This window comes from Scyliorhinus torazame, chromosome 19 (assembly GCF_047496885.1).
Source record: "Scyliorhinus torazame isolate Kashiwa2021f chromosome 19, sScyTor2.1, whole genome shotgun sequence".
In the NCBI taxonomy this organism is placed as follows: Eukaryota; Metazoa; Chordata; class Chondrichthyes; order Carcharhiniformes; family Scyliorhinidae; genus Scyliorhinus; species Scyliorhinus torazame.
Genome location: NC_092725.1, coordinates 124285453 through 124305622, shown reverse-complemented (window position 1 = coordinate 124305622; position 20170 = coordinate 124285453). Strand labels below are relative to the sequence as shown.

The following is a 20170-nucleotide window of genomic DNA, read 5'->3' as shown; positions in this document are numbered from 1 at the left end:
CCTCTGTCAGTTGTTGCTCTTTTTAGCCTTAGTTTATTAGCTCTGATTATGTCACCTTTGCTCACGAGTTGCCAGGTATCTTTCTGATACTGCCACGTGGTTCAAGCTCGAGTTATGATTAATAAGTCAGCACACCGCTTAGTAAGATTGAAATCAACGGTTATTTATTATATACAACAACTAATACTTACACAATAATCCTACCATCTATATTGAAACCTACCACTACTGGCCAATACTTAACTTTAGGAAGGGCCCACTAGGTCAGGGAAACGAATGGCTTATCGAATCGGATCTGGCCCGCGGGATTCAAAAGGCTGATACGGGTCGATGGCTAGGAGTCTTTATCGGGTAGCGATCGCTGGAGTCAAACTTACGGTTCTTTGCTGAAGGTTCTTGTGAAGGCTGCGAGCAGGTGAAGAAGGGAGAGAGAGAGAGATCTGAACTTGGCCCCTCACTTTATAGGGCCCAGTGGCTTCCCGCCTTTCGGGGCGGCCCTTGACCCTGAGTCCCAAGTGATTGGACTTGTTCCCAATCACTGGGTTCGATATGCTCCAATAATGGGGCAATTCCTCGATCGGGGGGTGGTCGTTCACCTGTCTTTGTTTCGGCCACTGCAGGCGCCGACAGGTCTGGCCCGGCATTCAATTGCTAATATGTGGCAATTGTTCCCGGGGATAGCCGATTAAACTGCAGATGTCTGGGTTGATGTGCTGCTAATAGTCTTGAATATCGATCTGGGCCGACTTCCCCAGAGCCGAATACGCTATTCTGTCTGCAGCTGTCCGTTTGTGTCCTGTTGGCTGCTTTTCCCATCAGCCTTTTCGGTTAGCCATTTTAAATCGGGTTTTGGCCAAATTAATAAGGAATCAGCCATTTTAAGTGGCTACACAGTCAAGCTGCCATAGATCTTCACTCTAACTCCCAAAGTGTGTGGATGGACCCTCTAGGGGACAAGGAATTTTCCAAGAGCTGGTGACTGATCCCTCTTCTAGAGCCCCAGGACAGAGGCACATAAATGATACAATCAACATTACCTACCCACGAGAACAAGCATTGAACAGGTCATCAGGCTTCTGAGGAAACAATTCTGATGTTAGGATTAGGGGTGCCCTCAAAAACCTGCTGAAAGCCATTGTGGTGGTCCACTGTTTATTACATAGTCCTCCAGAAAAGTGTGTAGAAGGAGGGTCTGGAAGGTGACAGCTCATTAAGGGAGTAACAGGAGCAGGAGATGCGACAGGAGAAGCAAGAGGAGGCAGAGGGAGATGAGAAAAGATGGCTGTGAGGAGACTCAGTTGAGGTATTCAAGATCCTGGGGCGAAATTCTCCGGAAACGGCGCGATGTCCGCCGACTGGCGCCCAAAACGGCGCAAATCAGACGGGCATCGCGCCGCCCCAAAGGTGCGGAATGCTCCGCATCTTTGGGGGCCGAGCCCCAACCTTGAAGGGCTAGGTCGGCGCCGGACGAATTTCCGCCTCGTCAGCTGGCGGAAAAGGCCTTTGGTGCTCCGCCAGCTGGCGCGGGAATGACATCTCCGGGCGGCGCATGCGCGGGAGCATCAGTGGCCACTGACAGCTTCCCACGCATGCGCAGTGGAGGGAGTCTCTTCTGCCTCCGCCATGGTGGAGACTGTGGCTGAGGCGGAAGGGAAAGAGTGCCCACACGGCACAGGCCCGCCCGCGGATTGGTGGGCCCCGATCGCGGGCCAGGCCACCGTGGGGGCACCCCCCGGGGCCAGATCGCCCCTCGCCCCCCCCAGGACACCGGAGCCCGCCCGCGCCGCCTTGTCCCGCCGGTAAGTGAGGTGGTTTAATCTACGCCGGCGGGACAGGCATTTTAGCGGCGGGACTTCGGCCCATCCGGGTAGGAGAATCGCGTGGGGGGGCCCGCCAACCGGCGCGATTCCCGCCCCCGCCGAATCTCCTGTGCCGGAGACTTCGGCAACCGGCGGGGGCGGGATTCACGCCAGCCCCCGGCGATTCTCCGACCCGGCAGGGGGTCGGAGAATCTCGCCCCTGAAGTGTATGGACAGGCTAAATAGTGAGAAACTGTTCCCTCCCAAGAATGCATCAGAGCTAGATGACACATTCAAAATAATGGGCAAGAGAAGTAGAAGTGAGGTGAGGAATTTTTTTTTTACCCAGAGGGTGATTGGAGTCTGGAACGAAATTCCTGAAAGCGTAGCAGAGGCAGGTCCTAACAAGGTATCCTAAAGGGAATTGGATTTCTATCTGAAAAGAAAGATTGTGCAAGTTTACGGGGATAATGTCGGGGGTATGATCAGGTAGAATGCTCTTTTAGCAGACCAGTGTCGGTTCAATGGGCCAAATGGCCTCCTTTTGCACTGTAAAAATTCTGTGATTCTGATTCTGTGACACTGAACGGAGAGGTGCCCTTGCTGCAGGATAAGGTGGCCTCCTCCTGCCACCCTCTGGGAAGAGGACCTCTCCCTCACAACTTCCAAAATTAGTTCCAGATCAACAACGATGAAGCAAGAGGCAGCCCTCTCTGACTGTCAGGCCAGCAGAATCCCTGTGACATCTCCCTTCCCTCTGGTGAGGCGGAAGGCCTTGGCACAGTCATCAGAATTATCCCTCAGAACACCCAGCAGCCTCTATGATGAGTCCAAATGAGTCCCACAATACATCAGACCTGTCTTCATTCTCACTGGCACATGCTTTAAGGAAAAGTTTCATCAATTCATGACTTCCCAGGCAAAAATCTTAACTGCAATCAGTTTCCCACTGGAGGTGGTTCTGACCTGAAAACAAACCTGCTTCACCAGCAAAAAAACCCAGCGCTTAGGCTCAAAGTTGCCTCACTTTCACCTTCATCAGATGATTCCAGCAGTTGCTGAGCCTAATATTACAGTCTAACTTAAGCAGAATGCATTAATGGTGCAAACTGAGAAAATTTATAGGTGCAGTGTAACTGCTCTGAATCTAATATGCAATGTAAAAATGAGGACTGAGGGCATCTCGACTGGTATACCACATAAAAGGAAAGTACAAGAGAGTCTGTGAAAGCTTGTTGTTGCCACAAAAGACAGAATCAACTTCCAACCAATTTACATCCCATACTTCCTGTACTATTTGTACATTGCCAATGCATTGAACGCAGCTGTGAAATTCCCATAGACTGTGGCACTAGTGAAATGTAATGCAATACTTTAAATTAGGGTAATGGATAACTGTGATTTTGAGATCAATAGCCACAATAACCACCTATTTTGAGGGAAGCCAATCACCTCCATTGGTTAAGAGAGGGGTCCAGTTTGAATCTGGCAACAATTGTTGTTGGATATTTTGAGAATTAAAATGGTGCATGTGCAATTTAATAATACAAACCATCAGACGATCTTTTAGTGGATGTGGTTGTTAATCTGAAACCTGCAGGAAGTGTTTCAGAAGATCCAGGCATCATGCTGATTCCATGAACTTCACGTGAAGGAAACTGTTTTCTCCAACATGGCCTTTGTTGAAAGTTTTTCTCATCATCCTTGTGATAATACATGTAAAGAAAATATAATATATTTTTAGTGGTTTAGAATGAATGAGATGGTTGTCTTTCCTCTCCTCACAACAGGGTGTCAAGGCAGGCAAATTTACAGAAGAGCCTGCAATGTCCTTAACATTAGTTGCCCACTTAAGGGCATCAATTGATGGGATGGTTCTCCACCCACCACCACCCTGCCAAATTGAATGCCCTATCCGCCTCCAAATTCTCCACGAGGGAGGGCATTAAATATTTTTTGTGCATGTTTTCTAAAATAGTTTCAATAAAAATCATTGTTTAAAATCTCAATGTAGCATGGGGAAATTACTTACCTCTTCAAGGGCCCTCTCTGTTCCGAGTGCAAGAAGGTTATTATACTCTCTTTCAAGGACCTGTCTTGCCTGAAGAAGATAATGTACATAATTAATGGTTTTAAATGCAAATTGAACAAAGTAACCATTTTTATATTCATGCAAGAGTTTATCTTTAGAAAGTGTATCAATAAGGCTTAAATTTAGGAAATCAAACCAGACGTGAGCAATACATCTTTCTTCCGTTTTTATAATTTGCTACAGTGAATGCAGATGCTTACAAAATATATTCCACAAAAAAGACTTGTTAAAGACAAATGTCATGTTGGCCAAGTTTGGCAGGGTGTTTAGCAGAGGCTGTAATGGTGAGATCGCAACCTGTATTCATCCGTACTTTGTGCAAACAACGAGCCCTCACCTGAATCTCGCCATGTCTGATTCCTCGCCGTCTGATTCGTCCGACTTGCACCTCAGCTGCTCACCATTATCAAGGGGAAGCTGCTTTTAAACGCTCCCTCATCACTCACTCCCAGTCAAGATACAAAGATAGCAGTGCGGAGACCTGCTCCTCGCTTTGAGGATGTCGACCTGGCCAGGCTTCTCCACCCCGTGGATGAGATCCTCCGAGGGGGTCGGAGAACCATCATCAGGGTTAGCAATGCCGCCTGGGAGGCAATGGCATCTGCAGTGAGTGCAGGCAGCATGACCATGAAGACCACCGTCCAATGTAGGAAGAAGATGAATGACCTCGAAGGAGCTGCAAGGGTAAGTTATCACCTTTCTCCTGGCATCAGTTCTAACTGCCATCCTTCAATTTCTCAACCCACTGTCCCCCCTTCCCCCAATCCACTGGCTGCAACCTCGCACCCTCCCAACATTTGACCTCCTAGTTTATTCTTCAGAACCCCCTGGAACTCACAATCTCAACTCCTTCATGTCTAGGTATGCTGCCCACACATGCCACCTGCTATAGACCCCACTGACCCATCAAGCGTGCGGCATACAGAAGAAGATAGTCCAGAATAAGCGGGATAGGGCAAAGACGGGGGGTGGATGCCAGAGGTCCAAGTCCTCATCCCCTATGAAGAACCACCTTGGAGATCATGGAGTTGCCCAAGGAGAGAGCAGTGACCGACAGCGAGGTTGGTCTGTGCCACAGAGGTGAGGATCCACTGCCCCTTCACCCAGGTGACCTGTCTCAAGTGATTTTTAAAGTCCCACTAAATGATCCTTCACTTTCACTGACCACATGTCCACTGTCTCTCAAGGTCATCATCTGATGAGCCCCACCCTGCCACCCAAGTGAACTCTTCGGAGGAGAGCTCCAAGGAGAATAGCGATAATGCATCACAGCTTTCCCCTGCACCAGCCCAGAGCCTCACACCTTAGTGGGTGACATGTGGAAAGGCTTTGGGGGCACTATTTGGTGAGCACCACACATCTGCTGATGCACATCAGGAGGAGGCTGGAACTTCCAAGGGAAACAGCAGTCAGAGGTCTGCTGGATCCCTGAACTCACCTGGGTCCCAGCCACATATCAAGCCTCTGGACAAAGTTCTCCCAGAAATGATGCAGATGATAGGACACAGCCGAGACATCCATGAGCAGGTGTCAGCGACATTCCAGTGACTGCAATGCTGATTGAAGGAGTCCCAAAGTCTTCAGGTACAGGAGGTGATGCCGGCTTTGCGTAGCACTCAGGCCAACACTACTAGCATGGCGACCACAGTGGCTAACCTGCAGAATGACATCCGAGCCTTGTGTGGTGGTGTCTAAGGCATTGCTCAGTCTGTGAGACACTAAAGGTCATGTCCCATATCAGATGGACTTTGCTGAGGCACTCCAGAGTGTGGCTCAGTCACTGAGGACCATTGCTGAGGGCGCCAACACCAGGTGCAGACAATGAGGAGCCTCCAAGACTGTCAGTGCCAGGTGACTCAGAGGCTTCTGGAGCTCACTGTAGCTGCCCCTCCCTCTCAGGGAGTCACTTTGAAGGAGGGGGAAGTGGTGGAGCACATCCCAGGGCCTTCCACGAGATGGACTAAAGTGGTCTCCAGTTCTTCTGAATCCCTCCCTCCTGACAATGGTGCATCTCAAGGGTAGCGGGGAGAACAGGGTAGCACAGCAATGCCTGTGACACTGATAAGTTGTCTGGGGCACTCATGCACCGGGTCCTCTAGAGGACGTCCGCCAAAGACAACAAAGGCCACAAGGCCCGGAAAGCAGCAGGCTGCCTCCACCTCTGATGTGCATCCTGGGGATATAGACATATCAAGGAGAGTGAGGAGCACTGAGTGGGCACTGAAACTACCCAGGGGGAAAGGAAATCAGTCAAGTTGTTCACCATTAAAACATCTCACACCTGATACATGTGAAGCTTTTGTCTTTTTAGTCTTCACCGCGGGCCTGCACACACCCACACCCTGGCAAAGTGATCCAAGATCAAAAGCCCCCAATGAAAACTCTGTCATGAGGATGGGTGTGAGCATGCTGTCAGCAGAAATACAGGAGTCAGACTTAATCAGATCCTGAGGAGCACCAGAGTTTCTCACAGCGCGTTATCGTCACTCTCATGTCTTGGAGAGGGACCCGCTGACAGTGCCAACAGTCGCTGATCACCCTGGAGTGATGTTACATAGACCCTTGAAAGAGGGATCAGGGTGGCCGGGAAGGGGCAGTGTAATGAGGGTGGGGGGGGGTTTGGGTGGGGAAGGGGGTTGTTTAGATTACAGACGCAGCCTAGTTTTGGACCCTTGCCGCTGCCTGTCCTCAATCCTTCAATTCCTTCTTGGACTTGTCCTCCAGCCCCTCCTGGTCCTCTCCTCCTCAGACGAGGCCGCATGTTCCTCCTTATCCACCTCGACTAGCATGTCGCCCTGTTGCTGTGCCAGATTGTAGAGGGCACAGCAACCCACCCGTAGAGCCCCGCCAGAGCGGTCCCTACAGCAGAATCGTATTTACAGCAGCCTGATGCACTGCTCAATGACAGCACTGGTGGCAACATGAGGCTCATTGTAACGGGTCTCTGCCACAGTCTCAGGCCTCCGTATCCATGTCAGGAGCCATGACCTCAGAAGATATCTCTTGTTTCCCACGAGCCAACCCATCATCCTGGGATGGCTGTCGAAGACACTGGGTATCTCCAAATGCCTCAGGATGTAGCTGTCATGGACGCTCCCAGGATAGCAGGCATGCATGTGCATGGTTCTCAGGCGGTGGTCGCACATGCTCTGAACATTCAGGAATTCAGTACCCTTCCTGTTAATAAAGGTCACTCCTTCATTCCCTTGTGCTCGCAGGGCGATATGTGTGTCATTGATGACCCCCTGGACCTGGGACATGCCGGTGATGATGGTGACTCCTGCAGCCTGGACATCTTGGTGGGCCTGGCCCAGGTTGAAAGTGATATAGTTGGATGCCTCGGCATATTGAGCATCCATCACCTCCCGGATGCACCTATGGACTGGTGACAGTGAAATGCCATTCAGGTCCCCGCCTGAGCCCTGGAATGACCCGCTGGTGTAGAAAATCAGTGCTGCAAAGTCCTTCACAGCCACCAAGAGCGGGTGCTCCCCTCCTCCACAGGGTGCCATGTCCACGAGGACATGGCACAGGTGCCGCCCTGTCTCCCTGTTGAGATGCAATCTTCTGCGACTTATATGCTGTCCGCCACTCACTGAAGGACCAATGACTCCAGCCCACCCTGGCACATCGCTGGCCTCCACCTCTGGCCTCCTCCTCAGTCTGATTTGCGGCTGAGTCTTGAGGATGTGCAGCGGTCCCCTGCACAAGTGGGGCCTGCGTTGGTCTTGCAGTCTTCTGTCCACTTCGGCTGCGACAAGCACAGTGAGGGGAGCCTTCACGGGATCGAGTTCAGCAATCTTTTTTGCATGAGAAAGGAATTGGAGAAGGAGAAACAATCAATTTGGTCTTCCATTTCGGGACCAAATCTCCCAAGCCTCCCACACCCTTACCATGACTGTCCCTCCTTCTCTCAGAGTGCCATCCAGAGAGCCAACTGTACTGGCAAACCTCACTCTGCACACACTCCATGCCAGATCCCTAGACTTCTGCCAGCAACATTTTGGAGGTCATGTTCAGCCATCATCTGCTCATTCAGACACTTACCCTTTGGTTGCAAGGGGGTCCTTCAGTGGTGAAGCCCTGCTCTTTTGTGTTTGATGGTTGATAGCTGCCTCTATGGTGCTGATCCTAGAGTACAGGTATGCTGTTCCGGCATCAAAGGTTTCAAGACATCGTGTCCATTAATCATCCTCTCAGACAAGACACCTTCGAGGAGGGACTTAAGAGTTCAGGAGCGAGAAGCGCTATCACACCTAACAAGATTAATCTCTCCTTTGAAATAGCCTTCAGCAGTGAAGCTAGAGGCTTCTCACATTCAAAGGGGGTGAAATTGACTTTCATGAGAGAAGCTGCGGCATGATTCTGTCCTGGGAGAGTTTGGTAGGTCAGACAGGCTGTAGCTGTGGTTGCCCCTGTTATGGGTCTTCACAAAATTTAAAGATGGCTTGAAGGCTTCCAGACGCAAATCCCCTCACCCACCCGGCTCAAGGGCGACCCCCGACCTGGAGCCCCTGCAGCTCTGAAAACAACCCCAAGACCCCTGAAGGGCCCCCCACTCCCCAGAGCACTGGGACAGTAGCTCTGGTGCCCTCGAGTTGCTTATCGGTAAATGGAGATGCCTTCTCACCTTCTCACTTCCCCTTAGTAGCCAATCCGCTAGGCTGTCGTTTTTATAGAGGAGTGCTAAATGATGCGTACGTGACTTCTTGCTGGGGAGTTGCTAATGAGATTGAAATTAATGCAAATTAATATGAATATTAAACACATTTTGAGTTTATTACTGTTTTTGGGTCTCACCATCAGGCCAGGTGAATTGCAAAATGGTTCGCGCCCGGTGCAAACTCAAATTGGGCCTCTCCCGTAATACATCTGACACACCCAGATCAGTGCCGGGTGCAACTCGGTGGGAAAATCGCACCCAATGTTTTTGAAGAAGTTTTAAGAAAAGTACTCAAGGAGAGTGTGGCCTGAGGGTGCCAAAGGCATATGTGAAATATCCCAGTGTTAACTACCCGACTATTTTTCCTGGGCATCAGATAAGAGCAGTGTAATAACCTTTTACCTTGGTATGGAAATTGTAAGGGAAATGTGTCACTTGGTTTGTAATAAGTTAAACATTCAACCATATATACTGTACCACCAGTGGCACAGAAACCCCCCACTGCCCTCAGTTTTATGCGAAAGGGCCTTCTGAAAACCGATAAAGGATACAGTAGTCAGATGCCTTCTATGGCTGGAGAAAGGTCACCATTTTAAGGAACTCAAATATTCCAAGAGGCACCAATTGCAGTAGAAATAGGTCGGGAGTCATTTTGTCTTTGGGTGGTAATGTAAAAGAGTGACCTAGGCCCCTGTTATGAACAGCTCTTGCACTTTTCATTTCTATTGATTTTGCCTTCCACCTCTCAACTAAAGTCAGAATTATCCCATCCAGCTTTACCATTTTGATCACTTCTGCAAATCATAAAACACCATTTATTATACACATATATGCTTTCCAACAACATTCAATTGAAATTATCCTTGAATATTGTTGAAAAAGACATGCCATGTGATGCACTATCAATTACGACGAGACGAGAGTAGAGAATAATCGAGGCTTTATTACGCAGAGATGTGGAGCCTCCTGCAGCTGCTGCCAAAATGGCTGCAGCTCGGAGAGCCCACACATTTATACTCCGCCTACTGGGCGGAGTCAGCAGGCAGGGATCTTCCCCCGTACCTGTAGTACAGGAGCCTTACCGTAATACCCTCGTATGCAGTATATACAATACAACAGTAGTGACTACCACATTCAACCCCTGTTAAAAAAGAGTCCAGCGGGGGTGATGAAAAACTATTTACATACAGGTTGTTTAAAATTTTAGAAAGCGTTTACAATTTTAGACAATCGGGCGCCTTGATCCATCGTTGCGAACGCCGCAGTTCTGGTGGTGATTCAGGCGTCGGTTCGGTCGTCGGTGACTCCGGGAGTGTGTCGACCGCATATTCATCCCCAGGTGGGACCAAGGAGAGGACGGATCGTCCTGGAGCGGGTGTTGTGGTGGGGTGGGCTGGGGGGAGGGAGGGTGGCACCGGGGCAGCAGAGGGGGTGTTTGGGGACCCAGCTGGCGCCAGGTCCCTGAGGGAGACTGCGTCATGGCGGCCATCGGGATACGCTACGTAGGCGTACTGCGGGTTCGCGTGGAGTAGCTGTACCCTCTCAACCAACGGGTCCGCCTTGTGGAGCCGCACGTGCTTGCAGAGGAGAACGGGTCCTGGAGCTGCCAGCCATGTAGGGAGTGAAACCCCGGAGGTGGACTTCCTGGGGAAGGCAAAGAGGCATTCATGGGGAGTTTCGTTAGTCGCAGTGCACAGGAGCGACCAAATGGAGTGGAGGGTGTCGGGAAGGACCTCCTGCCAGCGGGAGGCCGGGAGATTTCTGGACCATCCCATTCTCCCGCTCCACCCCCGTTTCCCCGGGGGTTGTAGCTGGTCGTCCTGCTCGAGGCAATGCCCCTGTTGAGCAGGTACTGGCTCAGCCCATCGCTCATAAATGAGGATCCCCGGTCGCCGTGGACGTAGGCGGGGAACCCTAACAGAGCGAAGAAGGTGTTGAGGGCTTTGATGACGGTGGCAGACGTCATATCGGGGCATGGGATGTCGAAGGGGAATCTGGAATATTCGCGACACATTAAGAAAGTACATGTTGTGGCCGGTGGAGGGGAGTGGCCCTTTGAAGTCCGCGCTGAGGCATTCAAAGGGGCGGGAGGCCTTCACCAGGCGCACACGGTCTGGCTGGTAGAAGTGCGGTTTACACTCCGCGCAGACCTGGCAGTCTCTGGTGATAGCCCTGACTTCCTCAGGGAACCCTAAGGAAGGGCCTTTATGAAATTATAAAAAAGGGTGACCCCTGGGTGACAGAGATCGTCGTGCAGGGTCCGGAGTCGATCCACTTGTGCGCTGGCACATGGACCTCGGGATAGGGCATCGGGGGGCTCGTTGCGCTTACCGGGGCGATACAAAATCTCGTAATTGTAGGTGGAGAGCTCGATCCTCCACCTCAAGATCTTATCATTTTTGATCTTACCCCACTGTGTGTTGTTAAACATGAAGGCAACCGACCGTTGGTCAGTGAGGAGAGTGAATCTCCTGCCAGCCAGGTAATGCCTCCAATGCCGCACAGCTTCAAAGATAGCTTGGGCCTCCTTTTCGACAGAGGAGTCCTGAATTTCAGAGGCATGGAGGGTGCGGGAAAAGAATGCTACAGGCCTGCCTGCCTGGTTGAGGGTGGCGGCCAGAGCGACGTCTGATGCATTGCTCTCGACTTGGAAGGGGAGTGTCTCGTCGACCGCGTGCATCGCGGCCTTGGCGATGTTGGCCTTGATACGGTTGAAGGTCTGGTGTGCCTCGGCCGTCAGTGGAAAACGGTAGAGTGGATAAGTGGGCAAGCCTTGTCCGCATAGTTAGGGACCCACTGGGCGTAGTACGAGAAGAACCCCCACGCATCGTTTGAGGGCCTTGGGGCAGTGGGAGATCCATGAGGGGGCGCATGCGATCGGGGTCGGGCCCTAGAACTTTGTTCTGAACCACATAGCCGAGGATGGCTAATCAGGTCATGCTGAACACACACTTCTCCTTGTGGTAGGTTAGGTTGAGGAGTCTGGCGGTGTGGAGGAATTTAGAAAGGTTAGCGTCGTGGTCCTTCTGGTCGTGGCTGCAGATGGTGATGTTATCCAGGTACGGGAAAGTGGCCAGCTGTCTGTACCGGTCAACCATTCGGTCCCTCTCCCGTTGGCAGACCGAGACCCCGTTAGTGACGCCGAAGGGAACCCTAAGGAAGTGGTAAAGGCGGCCGTCCACTTCAAACGTGGTGTACTGGCGGTCTGCCTTGCGAATGGGGAGCTGGTGGTAGGTCCACTGTCGAGAGGACCCGGTACTGTGCAATCTGATTGACTATATCAGATATGCGTGGGGTACGCGTCAAACTGCGTGTACCGATTGATGATCTGACAGTAGTCAACGACCATCCAGTTTTTCTCCCCACTTTTCACCACTACCACTTGGGCTCTCCATGGGCTGTTGCTGGCCTCAATGATATCTTCCCGCAGCAGCCGCTAGACCTCCGACCTGATGAAGGTCCTGTCCTGGGCACTGTACCCGTCGCTCCTGGTGGTGACGGGTTTGCAATCCGAGGTGAGGTTCGCCAACAGGGAAGGTGGGTCAACCTTAAGGGTCGTGAGACCGTAGACAGTAAGGGGTTAGGGTTCAGGGTTAGGCTCTGGAGATTGAACTGGAAGTCCAAGCCGAGTATAAAGGCAGCGCAGAGGATGTAGAGCCGGAAGCCGCTGAACTCTACGCCCTGGATGGTGAGGGTGGCGGTGCAATAACACGGATCACCACGGAGTGGGATCCGGAGGCCAGGGAGATTCTCTGGTTGATGGGGTGTACCGGGTTGAGGGAGCAGCGCTTTACCGTATCGGGGTGGATGAAGCACTCAGTGCTCCCGGAGTCCAGAAGGCAGGATGTCTTGTGCCTGTCGACCTTCACTGTCGTCGACGCGGTCGCGAGGTTGTGCGGTCGGGACTGGTCGATCGTGATGGAGGCCAGACATGGCTGGTCGGCGGCGGTTGCAGGCGATGAGCGGCCCGATGAGGTGCCCGACGAACAGGGGTCCTCAGGCGGGGAAGATGGCCCATGGGCCGCACGTGTTCTGAGGCAGGCAAGATGGCGATGCCCACGGGCCGCACTTGTTGTGATGCGAGCAAGATGGCGGCGCCTACGGGCCGCCCGTGTTGTGAGGGGAGCAAGATGGCGGCACCCACGGGCCGCACGTGGTCTGAGGTGAGGACGATGGCGGCGATCGTGCGGGCCTGGCACACAGCAGCGAAATGTCCTTTCTTCCCGCAGGCTTTGCAGAGCACGCACCGTGCTGGGCAGCGCTGCCGGGGGTGTTTTGACTGTCCGCAGAAGTAGCACTTGGGTCCCCCGGGGTTGGTTGGCTGCCGCGCGGCGCAGGCCAGGGGTTGGCTGGGGGAGGTCGCTGATGGGGTCCACGGTGGGGTGACCGCTGGCGTGGTCCACGATGCGCAGGAGGGGTGGGCCGTGCGGTCGGGGGCCTGTATATTGCGTGAGGCGACTGTGAGCAAGAGCGCTAGTTTCTTGGTCTCCGCGAGGTCAAGGGTAGCCCCTTCTAAGAGGCGCTGGCGGATGTAGGCCGATCCTATGCCCGTAACGAACGCGTCTCTAAGTAGCAGGTCAGAATGTTCAGCGGCCGAAATGGCCTGACAATCGCAGTCTCTCACCAGGACGTGCAGGGCACGTCAGAAATCTTCTACAGACTCACCGGGGAGTTGATGCCGCGTGGACAGGAGGTACTTGGCTTTTGTTAGATTTTGTTAGTCTGCTGAGTGTAGTTCTCCTTCAGTAGTGCCATGGCCTCAGCGTAGGTCGGCGCGTCCCGGATGAGGGGAAAAATATCAGAGCTCAGCCGCGTGTAGAGGATCTGCAGCTTCTGTGCCTCTGGGGGTGGTTCAGTCGCAGATCCAATGTATGCTTTAAAACAAGCTAGCCAATGTGCGCAGGCCAGCTTGGCATTGTCTGCTTGAGGGTGCAGCTTCAGGCGATCAGACTTGATGCAGAGATCCATCGTTGTAAAATCTCTGCGTAATAAATTGATGCACTATCAATTACGACGAGACGAGAGTAGAGAGTAATCGAGGCTTTATTATGCAGAGATGTGGAGCCTCCCGCAGCTGCTGCTGAAATGGCTGCAGCTCGGAGAGCCCACACATTTATACTCCGCCTTCTGGACAGAGCCAGCAGGCAGGGATCTACCCCCGTACTTGTAGTACAGGGGCCTTACCGTAATACCTTCGTATGCAGTATATACAATACAACAGTGGTGACTACCACACCATGCAAACGTTTCAGCTTGCGCTCATCAGGACAGTTGGAAGAAATAACCAACTGTAACTGGGGAACATCAATTGAAATGAAATGAAAATGAAATGAAAATCGCTTATTGTCACCCACCTGTTCGGGGAGGCTGATACGGGAATTGAACCGTGCTACTGGCATGCCTTGGTCTGCTTTCAAAGCCATCGATTTAACCCTGTGCCAATTTGTACCTCATGAGCAGAGAGTGAGGATTGGTTGGCAAGTGCATTCTGCTTGGAAGAGGCACTGCCATGGAGAATGCAACATGGAACAGTCAACTGCTTAGCTTTGTACAAACTGGGCAGGTCAACTCTGACTGCTCAAGGCAATGGTGATGTCTTGCGAGCTATTCTGATGAGTGCAAAATGAAAAGCTTTGATACTATGTCTCTTTTTTGCAGTAATACTAAGCTCTGCAACACCAAACTACTATTGATATTATTCTATTGTTTTGTCAATTTTATGCACATCATGTACACTTGGTAGAGGTTTTGGCACAGTGGGTAGCAACCCTGCCTCTGAGCCAGAAGCTCTGGGTTCGAGGGCCAAGGAAGGTGTGTTCCTAACGGAGCCAACAGTTGTAAGTCAACCGGCAAAATCCATCCAACATGCCAATGGCAGGCAGTAAGAGCGGGAGAGATACCTGTTCAGCCATGCCTGATGCAGAGTGGAGCCCCTCAAGCTATAAGCCAGGCCAGTGACCTGTCTCAGGAAAAACCTCACTATAGGAAAAGATGATAGTCCGCCTTGTGCACCACTATGTGCGGTAAAAGAAACAACAACAATGTATACTTGTGTGTATATATTACAATATATATATAAATCCAATCCAGCCAATTACTGCTCCATCAGTCTACTCTCGATCATCACAAAAGTGATTCAAAGTGTCTTCAACAGTGCAATCAAATGGCACTTACTCAAAAATAAACTGTTCACTGATGCTCAGTTTGAATTCTTCCAGGGACTCTCAGCTCCTCATCTCATTCCTGCATTGATTCAAACATGGACATAGGCTATGAACTCCAGAGGTGAGGTGAAAGTAACTGCCGTTGATACCAAGCATCATTTGACTGAGTGCAGCATCAAGGAGAGGAACCCAGGCAGAATTGAAATCAGTGGGACTCAGAGGGAAAACCACACTGAGGTTGCAGTCATACCTAGCACAAAAGAAGATGGTTGCGGTTGTTGGAGGTCAATCATCTCAGTCTTGGGACATCCCTGCAGGAGTTCCGCAGGTTGTATCCTGGCCCAACCATCCTCAGCTGCTTCTTCACTGAATTTCCATCCATCATCAGGTCAGGAGAGGGGATGATCGTGGGTGATAGCACAACGTTCAAAAACATTTATGGCTCCCCAGATTCTGAAGCAGTTCATATCCTTATGTAGCAAGACCTCAACAGTATTCAGGAGTGGGCTAATAAGGGTCAAGTAACACAACTGCGAGGTAATGACCATTTCCAAAATGAGAGAATTGAACAATTTCTGAATTGGACCAGCCATATAAATACTGTGACTAAAACAACAAATTAGAGGCTGTCAATTCTGTGGCGAGTAACTCACCTCCTGACTCACCAAAACATGTCCACCATCTTCAAGACACAAGCCAGAGGTGTGATGGAATATTCTCCACTTGTCTAGATGAGTGCAGCTCCAACAACACTCAAGAAACCTGACACCATCCAGGAAAAAGCAGCCTGCTTGGTTGGCACCCCATCCACCACCTTAAACATTCACTCCCTCCACTACCGACACACAGTGACAGCATGGGTTTATAAGATCCTGTCAAAGAGCCTTGACAATTTGTTGCAATGGATCTTATAGAGTGTATACACGGTTGCCACTGTGCATCGGTTGTGAAGGGAGTGAATGTTTAAGGTAGTGGATGGGATGCCGATTATTGCCAGCATTGTCTTGGTTTCTGTGCAGCATGTTGAATGTTGTTGGAGCCACACTCACCTAGGTAAGAGGAGAGAATTCCATAAGGTCCCTGACTCAGCCCTTTGAAGATGGTGGATGAGCTTTGTGGAGTCAGGAAGTATTTATATGGTTCATTTTCTGGTCAATACTAACCCTCAGGATATTGATGGTGGGAATTCAGCAATGGTAAGAACATTAATGTCAAAGGGAGATGGTTAGATTCTCTCTTGTTGGTGATGGTCATTGACTGGCACTTGTGTGGCGTGAATACTACAATCTACTTATCAGCTTAAGCCTGAATGTTGTCCAAGCTTTTCTGCAAATGGAAATGGATTGCTTCAGTATTTGAGGAGTGGCAAATGGTACTGAACTCTGTGCAATTATCAATGAATATCTCCATTTGTAACCTTATGATGGGGGGAAGGTAGTTGGTAAAACAGACAAAAATGGTTGGAGTAGGATAGTACCCTGAGGAATTCCTTCAGTGATGTCCTGAGGCTGAGATGATTAGCCACCAACAGCACAACCATCTTCCTTTGTGCTAGTTTTGACTCCAGGAGTGTTTTCTCTCTGATTCCCATTGATTCCAGGTTTGCTAGGGCTCCTTTATGCCATATTAGGTCAAATGCTGCCTTGAAGTTAAATCTCGCCTCTTGAGTTCAACTCTTCTGTCCATGTTTGGACTAAGGCTGTAATGAGGTCAGGTGTCAAGCGGCATTGTGACAGGCAAACTGAGTATCAGTGATCAGGTTATTATTTGTAAATGGTGGTTAATAGCATCATTAATGACATCTTCGAACAATTTGCTGAAAATAGGAAATGTATCAATGGGGAAGTAATTGACCAGGCTGGATTTATCTTGCTTTTTGTGGGCAAGACATACCTGGGCGACCTTCTACATGGTCCACCGTGGACTTCATTTGTAAAGCCTTTGACACCTATTTTAACCCAAGGCAAAACTTAGCAATTGAATGAGCATGTTTTAACCAGCGCTTACAATGACCTAGGCAATTGACTGAATTAATCCTAACCGGTCTCTATCGCCTAGCTAGTTCTTGTGGGCACAGGGCACCAAAGGACAGACTAATCCATGATTGCAGAGCCGTGCGTGTCTGGGGTGAAAAACCCTCTGACTTTCTGGTGACCAAAGATGATCTTACTTTGGATGAAGTGGTCCAGTATGCGAGGCAGACCGAGCTTAGAGCATTTAATCGAGCTATAATTTATAGCCAATCTGAGGCTTCATGGGCGAAATTCTCCGTTATCGGCGGAAAGTCCGCCGATCGACGCAAATCCGACTTGCGTCACGTCGGAAAAATGGGTCGATAGTCTCCGGCCCGAAATGGGCTAGCAGCGACGTAACGGGATCCGCGCTTGCGCAGTGGTTCACGCCGTGCAGCGTCATACGCGCTGTACGGCGTGACGGCTCATAAGGCCGCGCTGCTCCCCCCCACCCGACCGGAACACCCGACCGCAACACCCGACTGGATGGCTGGCCGTCGCTCAGCCCCGAGGTTCGAGTCACGCGATGTGGAGGCGCTCCTGGACGCGGTGGAGCAGAGGAGGGACGCCCTGTATCCCGGGCACGGCCGCAGAGTTGCCCCACGCCACAGCTGGCGTCTGTGGAGGGAAGTGGCAGAGGCCGTCACCGCTGTGGCCCTGACACCACGGACAGGCACCCAGTGCCACAAGAAGGTGAACGACCTCGTCAGAGCAGGCAGGGTGAGCCTCCCCATATCCCCCCCTCCCCCATATCCCCCCTCCCCCATATCCCCCATATCCCCCCTCCCCATATCCCCCCTCCCCCATATCCCCCCTCCCCCATATCCCCCATATCCCCCCTCCCCCATATCCCCCCCTCCCCCATATCCCCCCTCCCCCATATCCCCAAGTGAATCCAGCCCTAACCTTAACCTCTGCAATGCACGCGCAACCGATGGCGTGCATTCATATACCTGCCTAACACTGTTGCCTTATACCCCTGCCCCCCCCCCCCCCCCCCCCCCCCCCCCCACAGGAGAAGCGCGCACACAACAATAGGGAGCATGTGAGGACTGGAGGAGGGCCCGCTGATGAGAGGCCACTGACCGTACACGAGGAAAGGGCCCTGGAACTGGCTGGCGGACCTGAGGACCGGGAGGTTGCTGATGCAGAGGTCGGGGGCGTACTAGCGAGTGAGCCACCGACAGCCCGTCCCCATATCCCCCCTCCCCTATATCCCCCTCCCCGTATCACCTGATCACTGCCTGATGTCTAACCATGCATGCTTCATTGTGTATCGCAGGACCAAACGTCCAGGCACCCATCCCCGCAGATGCAGACCGCCCGCAGGATGCCCCTCGGAGACCACAGGAGACGGAGAGACCCGCACCCTCCAGCATGCGACGCCCGCAGGATGCCCCTCGGAGACCACAGGAGACGGAGAGACCCGCACCCTCCAGCATGCGACGCCCGCAGGATGCCCCTCGGAGACCACAGGAGACGGAGAGACCCGCACCCTCCAGCATGCGACGCCCGCAGGATGCCCCTCGGAGACCACGGGAGACGGAGAGACCCGGACCCTCCAGCATGCGACGCCCGCAGGATGCCCCTCGGAGACCACGGGAGACGGAGAGACCCGGACCCTCCAGCATGCGACGCCCGCACGATGCCCCTCGGAGACCACGGGAGACGGAGAGACCCGGACCCTCCAGCATGCGACGCCCGCACGATGCCCCTCGGAGACCACGGGAGACGGAGAGACCCGGACCCTCCAGCATGCGACGCCCGCAGGATGCCCCTCGCACACCACGGGAGACGGAGAGACCTGGAGAAACAGGGAGACGACACCCCTGTCACGTGCGGGAGCGACCACCCAGCGATGAGGGGGGCAGCCACAGGCCCCCGTCACATCCGAGCCAGGACACCACTACCCAGGACACCACTACCCAGGACACCACTACCCAGGACACCACTACCCAGGACACCCCTACCCGGGACAGCACTACCCAGGAAGACGAAATACCGGACAGTGACTCAGAGTGGATGGGTGGAGACGAACCCCCACCCCAAAGTGCCATGGACTCAGAGTGGGACGAAGAGCACGACACAACGCCACTGCTGTCACCAACACCCTCCACCATCGCAGAAACACTCACCATGGTTGGGCACTTTAGTGATGAGGCGTCTGGTACACTCACTGGTGCGCACAACACAGCCGTCCCGGTACAGCAGGTGGAGGTAGGAGCAGCAGAGGGACCGGGCGGTCGGAGGGCAGCCCAGCCCAAGCGAACATCTGCCGCCCAGATGGATCCCGGGTTCCGGCAGTTACCACACCCACACATAGATCCGATGCAACCACCGACCCGGAGACGAGCGAAGAGGGTGACGGGCGGCTTGCGGCGGCTGCGGTCGCAGGTGGAGGAGTCCACCCGCGTCCAGGAGCTGGAAGTGGTGCCGGTCATGCGTGCCACCCAGGCCGACACCGCACAGGTGGCGTCCGCGATGGAGGCAATGGGTGCGACGGTGTCAGACATGGGGAACGGTTTGCGAGGCCTGGGGCCTTCCGTGCAGGCGGCGTCTGTGGCCCAGGAAATGGCTGCCCTCTCACAGGAGGCCATGAGCCAGTGCCAGCGCCAGATGGCAGAGGCGCTCAACGCCATAGCCCAGTCTCTGCAGGCCATGGCCCAGTCTCAGCAGGCCATGGCCCAGTCTCTGCAGGCCATCGCTGAGGGCATCGGCGCCAGTGGCCATGAGCGAGCCGGCGTCGCACTGTCACAGACAGGGTTTGCCAACCCCCTGGGCTCCATGGCTGCAAACCTGCAGACCCCTGTCGATACCAGCACGGGCCTCCAGGACTGGCAGCGCCAGATGTCGGGGGGGCGTCGGATGGCCAGTCCGTTCGCATCCCCCACCCATGTAGAGGCCTGGGGACCATCGGGCACCCTGAGGGAGGAGGAGGTGGTGTGGTCCGTCCCGGCTCCCTCTGTAGGGGAGGTCCCGGTACACCGCGACACCTCGGACTCCCCCCATTCCGTCCCAGGTGCATCGGGTGGGCAACGGGCAGGACAGGCTGGCAGCTCGCCATCCCAGTCGCCCGGGCCGCAGCCTGGCCCATCTAGGCCAGGACGCCCCAGGAAACGGCCGCCAAAGGGATCCAGTGTCAGAGGGCAGGAATCACAGGAGTCCATCTCCAGTTCTGCTGTACCGTCTGGGGAACCACATAGACGTAGTCAAAGGGCCCGTAAGGCCAAACAATTAGACACTGAGTAAGTTGGCACGGGTTCAGGGCACAGATGAGTTTTAGGGGCCAGGGCACGTGCATGAACTCCTTTGGTTATTAAAGTCAATGTTACACCTACCGAAGCTGCCTTTGTGCTCTGTCCAAAGTGTGCGGGGGTGTCATGTACGTTGAGCGCAAGTGTGTGTGTGAGGGGTGGTCTTACCTCAGCCCCAGGTGAGTC

The 20170-nt window shown here is 52.9% G+C and overlaps 1 protein-coding gene across 6 annotated transcripts in view; it reads right to left on the bottom strand.

The window, feature by feature from the left end:
- ppfia2 (PTPRF interacting protein alpha 2) overlaps positions 1 to 20170 on the bottom strand; it is a 645248-nt gene that overhangs the window by 9242 nt on the left and 615836 nt on the right. For all 6 annotated transcript variants that reach the window (XM_072485153.1, XM_072485152.1, XM_072485156.1 and 3 more), the window contains 2 exons: positions 3832 to 3900; positions 3352 to 3502 (listed from right to left, as the gene is read on the bottom strand). In XM_072485153.1, the coding sequence (XP_072341254.1) occupies positions 3352 to 3502; positions 3832 to 3900 (220 nt within the window). The remainder of the gene's footprint in view (positions 1 to 3351; positions 3503 to 3831; positions 3901 to 20170) is intronic.